Raw genomic sequence first — 17,847 nt, forward strand, 5'->3', positions numbered from 1 at the left:
GGCTTTAGGCAAAAATTATGTCTTTCTGATTGGTGAGCCTGGGTACCTAAAGAAAGTAACAAAGTCCTGAAGTTTATACTAGAAATCATTCTTATAGGAGAAACTAGAAAAGCACAAGAGACAGGGAGTGGTTTTTAGAAGCAGGACTAGCCTTGGAGAAGAGAGACAAGAGGAAGTTTGTCTGACAGGTGTTAGGACCCAGGAGGCAAGGGTCAGGATAGATAGGATAGATGGGCGAGTCTTACTTGGGCAACGTGACTTTAAGAGTTCTGCTCATGGCCGCAGGGCCAACCAACTTATTGTTGGGACCCCCAGAACTGAATGGCTTTCCTTTCTGTCAACCCTCGGCTCAGCCCGGAAGTACAGGAAAAGTGGAAACTGGTTCCAGGCAAACCAACGCTCCCAACTCTGAAGAGTCAGGGGTTGTTAGAGAGCCCTTTCCCAGAAAGCCTGACACCCATGTCTTTAGTCCAGCGGCCGTGCTAGTCACTTTTAACTGGCCCACAGGTGCCCGGTATTTAGCCCCCAAATTCTAAGGAAAAATGGAACAGAATACCAAGTTAAAGGGGTCCAATGGTACTCAACACTTGGCAATAGGCGGTTGTCCCATCTGGGTCGCCAAAATATGTCCCATCTGGGTTGCCAAAATGTGTCTAGAATTGGTTCCTTCTGATGGGTTCTTGGTCTCGCTGACTTCAAGAATGAAGCCACGGACCCTCACAGTGAGTGTTAAGTTCTTAAAGATGAGTGTGTCCAGAGTTTCTTCCTTCCGTTGGGTTCGTGGTCTTGCCCACTTCAGGAGTGAAGCTGCAGACCTTCGCAGTGAGTGTTACAGCTCTTAAAGGGGGCACGTCCAGAGTTGTTTTTTTCCTCCCAGTGTGTTCATGGTCTCGCTGACTTCAGGAATGAAGCCACAGAGCTTCACAGTGAGTTTTACAGCTCTTAAGGGTGGCACGTCCAGAGTTGTTTGTTCCTCCCAGTGGTGTTGTGGTCTCGCTGATGTCAGGAATGAAGCCACAGACCTTCGCAGCGAGTGTTACAGCTCTTAAAGGTGGCACGTCCGGAGTTGTTTGTTCCTCCCAGTGGGTTCATGATTTTGCTGACTTCAGGAATTAAGCTGCAGACCTTTGCAGTGAGTGTTATAGCTCTTAAAGGTGGCACATCCAGAGTTGTTTGTTCCGATGGATTCGTGGTCTTGCTGACGTCAGGAATGAAGCAGCAGACCTTCGCAGTGAGTGTTACAGCTCATAAAGGTAGTGCAGACCCAAAGTGTGGGCAGCAGCAAGATTTATTGTGAAGAATGAAAGAACAAAGCTTCCACAGCTTGGAAGGGGACCCAAGCAGATTGCTGCTGCTGGCTCAGGTGGACAGCTTTTATTCCCTCATTTGGTCCCACCCACGTCTTGCTGATTGGTCAATTTTACAGAGAGCTGATTGGTCCATTTTACAGAGTACAGATTGGTGCATTTACAATCCTTTAGCTAGACACAGAGCGCTGATTGGGGCATTTTTACAGAGTGCTGATTGGTGCATTTACTATCCTTTAGCTAGACACAACGCTGATTGGTGCTTTTTTACAGAGTGCTGATTGGTACATTTACAATCTTCTGCTGATTGGTGCATTTACAATCCTCTAGCTAGACAGAAAAGTTCTCCAACTCCCAAGTAGACCCAGGAAGTCCAGCTGGCTTCACCTCTCAGAAGGAATGGGAATCAAGAATGTGATTCATATGTTAAGTGTGAAATGTCTGTAAGACACCTGTTTTTGTCTGCTAGTGTTGCCATAACAATATACCACAGACTGGGTAGCGTAAACAACAGAAATTTATTTTTCTTACAGTTAGGAGGTTGAAAGTCCAGGATGAAGGTGCTGACAGGGATAGTTCCTTCTGAGGCCCTTGTCCTTGGCTTGCGGCAGCTGCCTTCTCCCTGTGTCCTCTCATGGCCTTTTCTCTGTGTATGCACGTCACTTGTCTCTTCTACTTCCTGTAAGGACACCAGTCCTGTTGTATCAAGGCTCCATCCTTATGACCTCATTTAACCCTAATTAGCGCCTTAAAGGCCCCATCTCCAAATACAGTCACATTGGAGTTTAGGGCATCAACATTTGAATTTTGAAGCCCTGTAGACACAATTCAGTCCATAACACCACTGCCTAAGTGAAAATTTCAGATAGATGTTTGGGTAGAAGTCTGGAACTCAGGGGAGCCATGTGGACTGGGGACAAACATTGAGAAGATGCCAATACACAATTATTCTTTTAAGCCATGAGCCTAGATAAAATCACCTGTGGAAAAAGTACAGAAGAAAAAGGGAAGAGGGCCTGAGGAACATGAGCATTTAGAGATAGTCTCTAAAACATGGTGTTTAATCATTCAGTGGCTCATGGCTTCAGTCTCTGCTCTAACCTTGAACTTTTATCTAACCCTATTTTAGTCTCATTATACCACATCACATCCCTGAAGTGTCTCCAGAGTTTGACTCTCCTGTTTCTATATCCATGTTCTGTTCTCTGTGCTAATCCTGATTGAGCCCAGCTGTGCTCTTCTCTGGGCCTAAGCCTCATTGGAAGGCTAACATTTCAGGGAGCAAATTGAAGTGGACTTGGAGGAACTGAGAAATTCACTTCTTCACAGCCCCTTTTTGAGGGGGGTCCTTACCTAAGGAGCTTATATTTGTATTCTAGGGGACAGAGGCAGACAGTAATTATGTAAATAAACATAATTTCTCACTGTGAGACATGCTATGAAGGAGATAAGCAGGGCACTCCACTAGAGAGTCAGGGCAGAGCTGCCTTTAAAGAGGGTGGTTAAGAACTACTGAGCTACAAGAAAGAAGGGAACCATGTCTGCTCCCCAGGGCTCTCTGACATTTAGAGACTGAGAAAATAACTTACAAAGCCACCCCAGTCGGATCAGAATTTTTGTGCTTTCTGTGCTTTCTTATATCATTTCAACAAAGTTTTTTAAGCAATAGAAGGGATACTGAGAAACGTTTTACTCGTTTTAAAAGATTTTCTTTATTTTTACCCAACACAATTAGAAGAATGATTGTTTTTTGGTTACATTCTGCTTTCTGAAAGCAATCACTAGGTTGCAGTGAGCCCAGATTGCGCCATTGCACTCCAGCCTGGGTGACAAGAGTGAAACTCCATCTCAAAAAAAAAAAAAAAAAAGAAAAGAAGAAGAAGACCTTTTTAGACAGTAGCGTTGAATGGAAACAGGATGAATGACAAGAAACCAGCCAGGAAAAGAGTAGTCCTGATAGAGAAACAGCAAAAATAAAGAAGCTGATGTAGGAAAGGGTTTGGAGTATTCAAAGAACAGAAGGGAAGCCACTCAAGGTTAGAGAAAATAGCCAGGGCTAGAGCAAATAGAACATCATTAGTCATGGTTTAGAGCTTGGATTCTGTCGCTGGCTAGTTTGCAAGAATGGTTTGAAGAGGGCAAGAATGAAAGCAGAGACTAATTGGGAGACTCCTCCAGAAGTTAAGGAGAGAGGTGATGGAGACTTGAAAAGAGTGGGCAGTGGATGTGGCAGGAGCTGGATTAATTTGAGGTAATCATAGAGGTAGAATCAGTGGGAATTGGGGATAGGGGATGAAGAGGTAGAAAGCATCAGGGTTCTCTAGGTTTGGAGCTTGAGCAGCTAGATGAATGATGGTGTCATTTACTGAAATTAGACTGGATGTGAGAGAAATAGATTTATATTAGGGAGAATCAGTTTCAGGTTAGGGATCTGAACTGGAAATGGGATTCATCTATATAGCTATATATCTATAGGTATATAGATGATCTATATATATACATATACATATGTGTATATATATGGTATTTAAACCAGGGAATCTCAAAAGGAGAGCATGTACTTAGATCAAGATTTCTCAACCATGGCGCAGCTGGCATTTCAGATCAAATAATTATTTGTGTGGGGGCTGTCCTGTACAATGGAGAATGTTTAAGCTGCATCCCTGACCTCTACCCACTATTTGCTAGAGATCCCTCTTCCTCTTCCCTTGAGTGGTGACAACTTAACAACAAAAATGTCTTCAGACATTGCCAGATGGCCCCTGGGGTTCAAAATTACTCTTGCTTAAGAACTACTGAGCTAGAGAAAAGAAAGGACCCATGTGTGCTCCCCAGGGCTCTCTAACATTTAGAGACTGATAAAATAACTTACAAAGCCACCCCAGTCGGATCAGAATTTTTGTGCTTTCTATGCTTTCTTCTATCATTTCAACAAAGATTTTTAAGCAATAGAAAGGAAACTGAGAAACATGTTACTTATTTTAAAAGATTTTGTTTTGTTTATTTTTACACAACACAATTAGAAGAATGACTGTTTTTTGGTTACATTCTGCTTTCTGGAAGCAATCACTAGCCAAATGTCACTGTTTGTGATTGAATTCTACTTTTACTCTTTCTCAATGACATGTCTGTAGTTCATATTTCAATATTTTTCCTGATGTTAGGAGTTTAATCAAAGTCATTTTTAAGCATAGTCCGTATTGGCTAGCCAAAAAAAATTTTTAAAAACCTTAATAGGTTTTAGAGTCATATATGCTTCTGTAGTTTGTGGAGCTAAACAGATGATCTGGTTACCCACAGTATCAAAATTTAACAAGTTTTATTTTCTTACAGCATTCCGTGGCAATAGATTCTGGTTTCAGGAACTCTGGCATAACGGTGGGAAAGAGAGGAAAAACTATATTGGTAAGATATTTTGTCAAAGAGCAATTTTTTTAGTGTAAAGTGATCCAGAGATTGAATAACCTAATTAGACTCCTGGCTTTAATGTCTCCTTTCTCAAATCTTCTTACCATTCTCTTACTTATAAACCTTCAGTGACTTAACTCCTTCCTACAGGGCTAAGTCCAGAGTTTAGATTTACATTTGAGGTCTTATTTTATAATATTCTTCTCCATTTACTTTTAACCTGATTCTTAACTCTGCCCTCCTCATTAAGTAGGCAAAGCCCAAAAGCACTCTGACATCATGGAAAGAGTCACAGAGAGAGTCCAAAATCCTGTGTACTGATACCTGCTGGATCACAGCTGCACTGTGTGAATTTGGGCAAGCTTCTCAGTCCCTCAGGGTTTGAATTTTCTCAACAGTATCAGTGGCCCAGCAAACTACTGTCCTAGGGCCACATTCAGCCCACATAGGGCCAGATCCCACTATACTCATTTGATTACTTATTGTCTAAGCTTGCTTTTGTGAGACAATGGCAAACTTTAGTAGTTGTGACAAATACTATATGGCTTTCAAAGTCAAAAAATGTTTACTATCTGTCCTTTTAGAGAAAAGATTTGCCGACCTTTCGACTAGATGATCTTTAAGACTTGCTTTCTTTTTGAGTCCCTCTCTAGGCAAGCTAGCCTTTAGATATTTTGCCCTATTCTGATTTCTTGGTATTCACTGTTTGGCATGGCATGTTTTTGAACTATCTGAGGTTACCCTCCTTCTATCTTCCTATACTCTCCTATTTTCTACCTATTTTTAACAATAACCTATTTCCCAATTAGGGGTGGATGACAAAAGAGGACCCCCTTAAAGCATGGCTAAATAGAAAATCAAAGCCTGGCTGGATGTGGTGGCTCATGCCAGCACCTTGGGAGGCCAAGGCAGGCAAATCATGAGGTCAAGAGATTGAGACCAGCCTGGCCAACATGGTGAAACCCCATCTCTACTGAAAATACAAAAATAAGCTGGGCTTGGTGGTGTGCACCTGTGATCCCAGCTACTCGGGAGGCTGAAGCAGGAGAGTCGCTTGAACCCAGGAGGTGGAAGTTGCAGTGAGCAGAGATCACGCCACTGTGCTCCAGCTGGACAGAGCGAGACTCTGTCTCAAATAAAAAAGAAAAGAAAATTAAAGCCCGTGGTACTGGTTTGTGTCCCCATCTCACTCTTTACTCCATCTCGTAACCCAAGTGAAAACAGCCATTCTTTCACCTTCTTCTTTGTTTCCATATTCAATTCATTATAGGTCCTATCCATGCTGCCCCTTGTTTCTAATACTTGACCCCACCCTAGGTCTTCTGGCACTGCCCAGCCCTCAGACTCCCTAACCTCAGTCTTTAACATTGTCTCCTGACTAGTCTTCTTACTTTAGGCCTTCTCCTTGAGTCCCTCCAACCAGCGCTATCAGAATCCCCCTTTAAAAAACTCAGGGCCTCGGCTTGGTGCAGTGGCTCATGCCTATAATCCCAGCACTTTGGGAGGCCGAAGTGGGTGGATCACCTGAGGTCAGGAGTTTGAGACAGCCTGACCAACATGGTGAAACCTCGTCTCTACTAAAAATACCAAAATTAACCGAGCGTGGTGGCATGTGCCTGTAATTATAGCTACTTGGGAGGCTGAGGCAGGAGAATTGCTTGAACCTAAGAGGCGGAGGTTGCAGTGAGCCGAGATCGTGCCACAGCACTCTAGCCTGGGCGACAAAGCAAGACTCCGTCTCAAAAAAAAGAAAAAAAAAAAAATCTCAGGTCCTCCAAACATTTTCCTGGTATTCAAGGTCTTACCCAGACTATTTTGCATCTACCTGTTTATGTTCATCTCCCACTTACATACTTATGCTCCAGCCACATAGAACTATTAGTTGTTTTCCAAGGGTATCATGCTCTTTCATATCTCTATGCCCACAGATAAGTTGTCCCTCTGGCTGAAGTTCTTCCTCCCCCTTCCTCTCCTCCTCCTCCTCTTCCTCCTCCTCCTGTTTTTTTTTTTTTTGAAATAGAGTTTAGCTCTTGTCGCCCAGACTGTAGTGCAATGGCTCATCTTGACTCACTGCAACCTCTGCCTCCCAGGTTCAAGTGATTTTCGTGCCTCAACCTCCCAAGTAGCTGGGATTATAGGCCCTTACCACCATGCCCGGTTAATTTTTGAATTTTTAGTAGAGACTGGGTTTCACCATGTTGGCTAGGCTGGTCTCAAACTCTTGACCTCAGGTGATCCACCTTCCTTGGCCTCCCAAAGTGCTGGGATTACAGGCATGAGCCACCATGCCCAGCCCCTTCTTAATTTTTCTGTGTGTTGAAATTGCACTCATCCTTTAAAATCCCAACTCAATTGCTGCCTTTCCCATAAAGCTGAGTTCTTAGACTCAGTTAGTTACTTCTCTTCAACATTTTCTTGCCATTGTGTGTGTGTGTGTACGTACATGCACATGCATGCATGTGTGTTTCGTCTGTCATAACTCTTAAAGTCAGAGGTCATGTTATAGGCACCCTGTATCTTCATGCCTTATAGGGAGCGTAGAACATTGCAGATGCTCAATAAAAGTTTATGGAGTGGCTGGACGCGGTGGCTTACGCCTGTAATCCCAGCACTTTGGGAGGATGAGGCGGGTGGATCACCTGAGATTGGGAGTTCAAGACCAGCCTGACCAATATGGAGAAACGCTGTCTCTACTAAAAGCACAAAATTAACTGGGCATAGCACATGCCTGTAATCCCAGCTACTCTGGAGGCTGAGGCAGGAGAATCGCTTGAACCTGGGAGGCAGAGGTTGCCGTGAGCTGAGATCGTGCCATTGCACTCCAGCCTGGGCAACAAGAGCGAAACTCTGAAAAAAAAAAAAAAAAAAGTTTATGGAGTGAATTTCTATTCTCAAAATAATTTTTACAGCATTTGTATGGTTGTTCTTAACCTCTATCTAGTGTTTGCCTCTACTTGGAACACGTTGACTGTTTCATCAACAGGGCTATTAAGATTGTGAACCCTAAAGCATTGAGAAGCAGCTCCTGTGTATGATAGAGGAGGCATGGTTTACTCTTGTAACTGTGCTCTGCTCCAAGAGCACTGAGACTCCTTGGCATCCAGTTCCTTTTGATTTTCGCTTGAGATTTCTGTTGAGGTTTTATTTCTTTCTTTAAGTTGTGTTTTATGGCTTTCTAAGCTATAGTGAGATTGAAATTGTTAAAAGTTATTTGATTCTTTGATATCATCTGCCTCTCTGAAAGATAATGTATAGAATGTCTTTCTTTAGAAATGACTGTAGATGATGGAAAAAATTTTATTTAATCTCCTTTAACTGTGTTCAGCTAAATTCTATCAAAGCACTAACCTAACTGCTGTAATGGAACTAAAGTATGTTCAAACACAGCCCTGACTGGGACTTTTCTTGAGTTATTTTCAGCGTCTCTGGTATCTAAGTCTTCATATCTAACTTGTTTTTTCCTTGTAGGCTGTCCGGAGTACACATGGCTTAGAAGTTCCATTAAGCCATAAAGGAAAACTGATGGTGACAGAGGAATATATTGACTTCCTGTTAAATGTGGCAAATCAAAAAATGGAGGAAAACAAGAAAAGAATTGAGAGGTATATTAACTGGGTATTTCCATGTTATTCTTATATGCCTAGGTCATCCTTGAAAACATTAGTACATACCATCTTCAGTTTATAATGCTAACTGCTCATCTATTTGTAGATAATTAAAAATATTTTTATTATCATTAATAATAAAAAGATGATCAAAGTAATAGATGAGAGTAGGTCAGGCTGCCATGGTCACTAAATAGAGCATACGGAAGAGGCTTTCTAGGGAATGGTAGGGCACATGACCACCAGAAGCCGGCATAAAGGGGAGAAACATAATCATTCCAGAAAGACAGCCCAGCAGCCACAGGAACCGTAACTGATCAATTTGAAGGCGGCCAGGGAAGAGGTGCACATTACCCGTAGATGTGACCTATCAGAGATTACCTAGACTTTCCTGTTTAGGGGAACAGCCTGGTTGGCTTTTTGTCTGATAAATATTTCACTTCTCTGGCTTAGGCTAGTTTAATACCAAACTCTTGTCATAGATTAGATCTAGAATTGCCATAACTTTCTAAGTAGGAAGGTATAGTTTTCATTTCACATCTCCATACTTCTTTTGTTCTTCATCATTACCTCCTGGCAAAGGAAACTTTTATATTATTTTTTTACAACTTTTTCGCAAGAATAAAGATTTTATATAAAGTAGTAAATATTATGCTGTCTTTCATATATGAAAGTAATGCCACTGACCTGCCATCAGCTAGATGCACAGTTTTGAGTTATCCAAGGAGTAATAGCCATTTTGATGTCATTTATAATTTTCTTTTTTTCTTTTCCCCACCCTTTTGGCTACCTCCATTCAGTCAATCGCTGCCTGAATATCTCTTCAGTCATTTTGTCTCCATCCATACTGCTGCTTTTCTCCTTCACGACCATCGTAATAGCCTCATTCAGGATACTTCTACCATGCCTGTCTGCTAAGCCATTCTTTATCAAATCATGTTTGTAAAGTGCAAAGGATTCCTATTGCTTAACTTGCATGCTTCAGATTCTTTAATACTTAGAACTTTTTTTGAAGCATTGAAGGCCAGGAGTGCTAGTGGTAGCAGTGTAAAAGGGTGAAGTGAAGTAGAAGTAGGCCACCGAGGCAGAACTGGGTTCAAATCCTGGTTCTGAGTTACGCAGTCTGGTTCCACCAAATTGCTCAACTCTCTGGACTTCAATTTTCTTATCTCTGACTTCTGGGAAATACCTATCTTAAAGAATAATTATTATATTCATTAGATAGTGTATTTATAATGACTGCCCTGACCCTGTTATGTTTTGGACTCTCAGGACAGGATAGCCCTTCTCCGTCTTTGATTGATGGAGAATAAACCTATAACCATAAAAATATCACCATCCAGGCTTTCTCAGCTGGGGTTCCTCATTTGAACCACACAATTTACCAAGTTATTTGAGTGACTATTTTCTGAATTATCTCAAGGATTTTATGTAACATGTACTATTTTAGATACGTTGGAGAGAAGTTAATTCATTACTTACAATGGCTGTCTTAGGGTACTAGAGCTTAATTTTCCAGCCACACCCTGGTTGAGAAAAACTGACCACAAAAACCTGGCCACAAAATGCTTTGAGCAAGTATTCTAACTAAAGTAATACTTTTAAATAAGCAACAACCCACTCCACCAGACTACAGACTATTATACGTGAGTATTTACTGGTACCATTCCATAAGTTTACCACTTACTAAATTGTAATCCAGTGAGACTGTTTGCTAAAACATAGGAGGTAGCAAATCAGTTTTCTTCATTTCCTTACTTGAATTTTAACAAGCTTATAAATAGAGCCCAAGATCAACTAACTATACACCTGGTGAAGTTAATTGAGCCACATTCACCAACTATAAAATCAAATTATGCTTAAATCCATTGACTCAAAAATATGTTTTGAGATTATAATGTGCATGCTGCCATTAAGAGCCATGCTTATCATATAAAATCAGGGAAAAATTAAAGAAGGGTAAAAATGTCTTAAGATACTGATTAGAAGATTACATGTGAATTTAGAAAGTGAGAACAAATTAAGGAGCTCCTTTGGGAACAGCTGTATGTTCAGCCAAATGCAGAAAAAGAGTTACTCTTCTGATGTTGAAAAGAGAAAAAAATACTGGAGGTGATGAGTTATGCAATCAGACATTAATTAAGTACTAAGATTGGTTTGCCAAAGGACCAAAGTTTCACAATTCAGAGAATTTCAAAAACTCAAAAACTCCTGAGTAACATTTCAGCAATAAGAAATATTCTAGAAATGTGAAAATTAGAGAGGTAAAATATTTTTAATAAAAAGAAGGCCTTGTTCATGAGAAACAATTCCTAAGCCCACTTCTTAGTGGGAAGAGACTTATCCATTGGGTTCCTATTTCTGGAGCTGTCAAGACAAGACCTTCAAGCAGCAGCCTGCTTTAGAAACAGCTAATTTGGAGACTGGAAGAGACAGGGACTGACACGAGATGTAGGAAGACAATCCATACATAACGATCTAGAGAACTTTGGATAGCTATTGACTAACTACAAGAGGAAGGCTATCTTTGAATCTGTTAATAAGCAGTCAGCACATGGGTCAGATGAAACCACCATCTGGCTATGAGTAGCATAAAACTAGCCATGTTCTTTTCACCAACTGTGTAATGAGAAAATATTATATAAAATGCACAATAAAGGGGCAGAATATATTGTCATGTAATATTGTTGATAAAGCAAATCTGGAAGAAAAGTAATTGAATCCACTTTCAATGGTTGATTTTTTTTTTTTTTACTCTATTTTGTGATAAAATGTACGTAATAGGAAATTTATCATTTTACCAGTAGCATTAAGTGCATTCACATTGTTACGCAACTGCCACCACTGTCCATCTCCAGAACGTTTTCATCATCACAAACTAAATCTCTATTCCCATTAAACACTAACTCTCCATTCCTCATACTGCATTCCCCTGTTAACCACTATTCCATTTTCTCTCTCTATGAATTCCGCTATTATAGGTAATTCATCTAAGTGGGATCATACAATATACATCCTCTAGTATCTGGCCTATTTTACTTAGTTAATGCAGGATTTATCCATGCTGTAACGTGTATCAGAATTTTGGTTCTCTTTAAGACTGAATAATATTCCATTGTATTTATAGATTGCATTTTGTTATTCATTGATCTGTCAATGGACATTTAAAGTGTCTTTGCCTTTTGGCTATTGTAAATAATGCTGCTATGAACATCATTCGTGATAAATGATGATTGATGCTGATTGTACAAGTATCTGAGTCACTGCTTTCAGTTCTATTGGATATATACTCAGAAGTGGAATAGTGTAATCAAAGAAAGCTTCATGGAAGAAGTCACTGAGCAGGGCCTAAAATGCAGGCAGGGTTATTATATGAAGAGCTCTGTGGAAGGGGGAGATAGCATGATAGATAAAAAAGATGAACAGCATGAACAAAGGAAAAAGAGATAGTGCTATGGTTTGGCTTTGTCTCCACCCAAATCTCATCTTGAATTCCCATGTGCTGTGAGAGGGGGCTGGAGGGAGGTAATTGAATCGTGGGGGCAGGTCTTTCCTATGCTGTTCTTGTGATAGTGAATAAGTCTCACAAGATCTGATGGTTTTAAAAATGGAAGTCGCCCTGCACAAGCTCTCTTCAATTGCCTGCTGCCATGTGAGACATGCCTTTCACCTTCCACCATGGTTGTGAGGCCTCCCCAGCCACATGGAACTGTAAGTTCATTAAATCTCTTTCTTTTATAAATTGCCCAGTCTCAGGTATGTCTGTATCAGCAGCGTGAAAACAGACGAATACAATAAATTGGTACCAGTAGACTGGGGCACTGCTGAAAAGATACTCAAAAATGTGGAAGCAACTTTGGAACTGGGTACCAGTTCCAGGCAGAGGTTGGAACAGTTTGGAGAGCTCAGAAGAAGACAGGAAAATGTGGGAACGTTTGGAACTTCTAGAGACTTATCTAATAGCTTTGACCAAAATGCTGATTATAATTTGGACAAGGAAATCCAGGCTGAGGTAGTCTCAGATAGAGATGAGGAACTTACTGGGAACTGGAGCAATGGTGACTCTTGTTAGGTTTTAGCAAAGAGACTGGCAGCATTTTACCCCTGCCCTCGAGATTTGTGGAACTTTGAAATTGAGAGAGATGATGTAGGGTATTGGGCAGAAGAAATTTCTAAGCATCAAAGCATTCAACAGGTGATTTGGGTGCTGTTAAAGGCATTCAGTTTTATGGATCTTTGTTCCATTTTACCGGTTGTTTTGGTACCCTAAGGACATAGCTTTGAATTCTCAGGTTCTTTAATGGTTGATTAAAGTAAGGCATACATTCTTTTTTAATTCCTTTTTTTTAATGTGATGAATGGCATCGTTATTTGCCAAGCACAGCACTAGATATCAACGTGTACAGTGATGAGTGTGTAAGTTCTTGGAAATGGACAGGATATGTACCCATCATGTTGTATATGTAGTAGAGTTAGTTGATGTATTTAGGAATAGGTGGATATTTGGAGTTTTCGAGTTTTATAGGCTTTGTAAGTAGAACCTAGCCTGTTTATTGAATCAAACAAAGATGAAAATTGGTCCAAATAGAGATCTATTCTGCAGATATCAAAAATTTCCTGCCATAGTCTCCCATTAGAATGGGACATAAAAGTAAGATGAGATCTCTGCAGTGGCAAGGGAGTTTCTTAACTTTCAGATCATTCTAATTTGGGACCTAGGATAATACATTTATAGTTACATTTTTAATCTGGGGTTATTCATTCATTTATTCAATATAGTCTTACTGAGGATGCCAGCACTCTACTGCATGCTAAGATATAACAGAAGACAGGTAGATAGGATCCTTGGTCTCTTGACGTCTATATTCTATAAAAGTAGTCATTTTTGATAACTAACTCTCTGGGTACTTACATATATCATCTGTAATCCTATGACAACCCTGATAACTACAGGATAATAATATCCAGCTTTATAAATGTGAAAAATCAAGACTGTGGGAAATTAATTGGAATTAGCTGACATCCTCTTTCCCAAAGGAATGTTGGTGTCAAATGCATGCAACACACCATGCTGCCTGCTGCCTTCCAACATAGATTGAAGGCTACTGTGTCAAGCAGAGTTTTGTGTTAGGTGTTAACATGAGGGTAGAAAAGAAACGAGGCCTGGTTTTCAGAGAGCCTACAGTTTATTGTATCACAAAACTAACACTAAAACTCCAATAGAAAAATGAATAAAGGGAAGGAATAATTTACACTAAATATTCAAATAGCTAATAAATGAGAAACATTCTATTTTACTTACAAAGAAATGAAAGTTAAAATAATGCAATATCATTTCCACCCATCCAGGTAGAAGGTATTTTTGGGTAGGAATATTGAGCGTATGGGTGCAGTGATCTCTCTCAAGTGCAACTATTAGAAGCATATTTCTTTGAATATCTATTGTGGAAAACAAGCAGTATTTATCAAGAGTCTTGTAATGTTTATGCCCTTTAACCATGTAATGATATTTCTAGGTGTCTATAGTAAGGAAATGGCTAAAAACTCACATCACTTTCAAAAATGCTTACCACATTTTTGTTTGTATCAGGAAAATTTTGAATATAAATAAAGGCCAGTCTAGGTGACATAATGTTATACTGCCATTCTCAATAAATGTTAAACTTGAAAAAACAATGTAAAACTTTATATAATATTCTAATTGTGAAAAAATAGGTATATGGATTAATAAATACATTAATTCAGACTACCTTAATAAACTGAAAAGAAAAATATTGAGAGCAGTTATTTCTAGTTATGTAGAGGTGATCTGTATTTGTAACCTCATACATTACACAAATTACCTAAAATGAGCCATTACATTTATGTAATTATAATTCCATTCTTTTTTACCCTTTTCTTCAACCCCTACATTTGGGATGGAAAGTGAGGTAGGACAGAGATTGTCAAGAGGTGATTCCAATCCAATTTTCAGGGCTGTTCTTAAAGAACTAAAGTGCTTTTATTTCCCTATAAAACATATTATTTATTTGATTTATTTTATATTTATAAAGCTAATATGGGACATAGCCAGATTTGCATAACTTATAAGCTCTTGGTGTATTTCAATCATTTGGTTTCAGTACACACAGATATAACAGTAGTACTTATTTCTTTACAGGTTTTACAACTGCCTACAGCATGCTTTGGAAAGGGAAACTATGACTAACTTACATCCCAAGATCAAAGAGAAAAATAACTCGTCATATACTCATAAGAAACAAAAAAAAACAGAAAAAGCACATGCCCAGTGTATTACTAAAGAAAATGATAAAGAACTTGAAAATGATGATGACGATCTAGGAATCGATATTACCATCTTCCCTGAAGGCTACTAAGCTTTGGTTCTGACGTGTCTTGGTCGTAACCTTTCTAGTAGGTTTTATAAAGCTGCTCTTTATAAGAGTATTTTAGTTTGTTAAGTGTATCAGCCATTTAGAAAAATAAGATGTAATTTCTCTACATTTTAGAGAAACCTATCTTATGAAAATAGATGTCTTTTTAAAATAGCTTTGTGTGTTTGCTCATTGAATACTGCCTTTTTTAGTCACATAGAGATTTATTGCAAAAATAAAATTGTGATTTTTTAATGACTCTCTTTTTATTTGTTTTAATTTCTACTTCTGCAAAACAGGAAAACTAAGTACACCTTTTCAAGAAACACTTAACACCAGAGAGATTTAAATAAAAATTATAATAATATTTTATTTGCTTTTAATTTTGAAACCTCCAGCCTTTAAAGGAGGGGTCAAAATTTGCTTCTGTTGCCATGGAGTCCAGTAACAAGTTTTTTCCTCCCTTTGGACTTTGTGGATAAAACAACTGATACATTTGTGTTCAGGACAAAATATCTGAACCCTCTCTCCCCAGCATTTTTCACAAAGCAGAGCCTGCCACTGACACAGTCTCTGTGAAACACGTGGGCATAGTTTTTCACTAAGCCTGATGAGAAGTGACTACTAAGACCAAGCGTCCTAATAGAACAAATGTGCTATGAAAAACTGTAAGGATCAAAAGCCTTGGGTTTGAATTCTGACTTCTATATGGAAGTTAGAGGTCCTTGAGCAAATCATTTAATTTCCTAGGGCTTCTATTTTCTCTTCTCCATAATAGTGATTCTATTACCTTATTTATACCATAGGAGTGTTGCCAGTATCAAGTTTTAAAATGCGAAAGCATTTACTAATAGATCATTATGCACATCTACTGTTTTAGGATAAAATGAGAATGAGTTCATACTGTTTTTTCAGAATGTACCAAGTCATAAAAATATATATTTAAAGGGAAATTGCTAGATAATCATGGAACTAATAAATTATAAAAATACTAGAGTGTCAAAAAATTATAAAAGGTAGTGAACATTGAGTTGTGATTTGGGCATTTCCTAATATTGTTATAGTTTACCTAAGTTAACTTTATGTGAATTAGATTTGCCCGCCATTTGCTTGTCTTAACCGGTAGCAGTTTGTATTCTCATTTTCAAAATAGGTAGAATTCGTGGACATCTATTGTCCTCTAAATAAAATCAGAGGCGGTGTCCAGGCAGCTCTGAAGTTATTGTAAGGTTTTTTTCTTTTTTTCTTTCATTGTTCTGGACTGCTCTCTTTGGGGCCTGTAAAATAAGATGCTGATATTTACTGACCTAATTTAGTATTCCCACAACACTTAGGACATCTTCAAACAATCTTTTGTTTCATTGTTTGAGAAACGACTTCCGCTGAGTCCTCGATCTCCTTGCTGTTCTGCAGCATGTGGTGCTGTTGGCCATTCTTGCATTTGTGATTTGCCGTGTCAGGGGCTTCCTGAATGCTGTCTTCTGAATCACCTCACTGTTTATGGCAAGTCCTTGGTTCTTTTTCCCTCCAATACTTGTAGCAGTTTTCAACATTTATAGCATCTTGAAAAAAATATAAAAAGAACCCAGGAATCTCCAGGGAGGGACACTAGGTATTATATATACATACATACATATATATGTGTGTGTGTGTGTACTCAGAAGTGGTTTTAATTGTAAACCAAAGGGTAATAACTTTGTAGGTATTACCAGATGTCTGTCATTGGCCCTCATTTTGCATTTCTTCATCCCAGCCATCACAGTAATTCCAGTAGACAACCCATCAGACGGTGATTCCCAACTTTCTTTTTTTTTTTTTTTTTTTTTTTTTTTTGAGACGGAGTCTCGCTCTGTCGCCCAGGCTGGAGTGCAGTGGCCGGATCTCAGCTCACTGCAAGCTCCGCCTCCCGGGTTTACGCCATTCTCTCGCCTCAGCCTCCCGAGTAGCTGGGACTACAGGCGCCCGCCATCTCGCCCGGCTAATTTTTTGTATTTTTTTAGTAGAGACGGGGTTTCACCGTGTTAGCCAGGATGGTCTCGATCTCCTGACCTCGTGATCCGCCCGCCTCAGCCTCCCAAAGTGCTGGGATTGCAGGCTTGAGCCACCGCGCCCGGCCGATTCCCAACTTTCTTGCCCTGACTGGCCTCCTAAGCTTTGGCTAACTGCTGGATCTCTCCAGTAGAGCTGTTATTTTCTAAAACTTTCTCTCTTGTTAGATTTCTCCTTTCCTTTGGCTAGAGAGAGCAGCCCTTGGTTGGGAATTTTTTTTTTTTTTTTTTTTGTCTGAGCCCATTGACACTTTCAGTTTGCTGGCTTTTGCAGTGCCTCGTCTAGGATATGTAAGGAGGAAAAACAAAAAATGGGAACTTGCCACTGTGCTGTTCTTCAGATCCCCCAAATCCCTATCTGGTCCACTTTCTTCTCTCTACCTGTCAGAGTCTTATGTTTGTTTTATATACAATGCTCAGAGTATTTAGTTGCAGTCAATAGAAGGAATAGAGAAGGCCGGGCGCGGTGGCTCAAGCCTGTAATCCCAGCACTTTGGGAGGCCGAGGCGGGCGGATCACAAGGTCAGGAGATCGAGACCATCCTGGCTAACACGGTGAAACCCCGTCTCTACTAAAAAATACAAAAAACTAGCCGGACGAGGTGGCGGGCGCCTGTAGTCCCAGCTACTCGGGAGGCTGAGGCAGGAGAATGGCGTGAACCCAGGAGGCGGAGCTTGCAGTGAGTTGAGATCTGGCCAGTGCACTCCAGCCTGGGTGACAGAGCGAGACTCCGTCTCAAAAAAAAAAAAAAAAAAAAAAAAAAAACAAGGAATAGAGAAAAGTATGCCTATTCCATCTTCCCAGAATCAGAAGTCTAATTTTAAGGAAGTACTGATAATATCACGTATCAGATTGTTGGGTTCATTGTTGAGGACACTTTTGCAAGGCCATTCAGATAGCCATGGATGCCTTATTTCAACGCTGTGCCCCATCTTCCAGCCTGTGTGCTTTGCTGCTCTCGCTTCAGGCTACTGGATTCTCTCCAGCCTAAAGGAGAGAAGGAAATCCCTGGAAGCCTGTATCCCGTGCCCCCCACCAACCATACACACACTCATGGTCTTTCCTGCACCCCCCACTCCACGTGCACACACTCCTTGTCTCATAA

The 17,847-nt window shown here is 39.9% G+C and overlaps 1 protein-coding gene across 3 annotated transcripts in view; it reads left to right on the top strand.

Annotated features, from left to right (window-relative positions):
• Positions 1–14,952, top strand: part of TYW3 (tRNA-yW synthesizing protein 3 homolog) — a 34,713-nt gene extending 19,761 nt beyond the window's left edge. For 2 of the 3 annotated variants that reach the window (XM_033225323.1, XM_033225322.1), the window contains 3 exons: positions 4,641–4,712; positions 8,184–8,317; positions 14,481–14,795. In XM_033225323.1, coding sequence (XP_033081214.1) covers positions 4,641–4,712; positions 8,184–8,317; positions 14,481–14,697 — 423 coding nt within the window. In that variant the 3' untranslated portion in view covers positions 14,698–14,795. Of the gene's footprint in view, positions 1–4,640; positions 4,713–8,183; positions 8,318–14,480 lie in introns of all 3 variants that reach the window. The other variant, XM_033225321.1, reaches the window with a different exon arrangement.
• Positions 14,953–17,847: the final 2,895 nt, after the last annotated feature.

The sequence above is a fragment of the Trachypithecus francoisi genome, unplaced genomic scaffold (assembly GCF_009764315.1).
Source record: "Trachypithecus francoisi isolate TF-2019V2 unplaced genomic scaffold, Tfra_2.0 Lachesis_group12, whole genome shotgun sequence".
NCBI lineage: Eukaryota > Metazoa > Chordata > Mammalia > Primates > Cercopithecidae > Trachypithecus > Trachypithecus francoisi.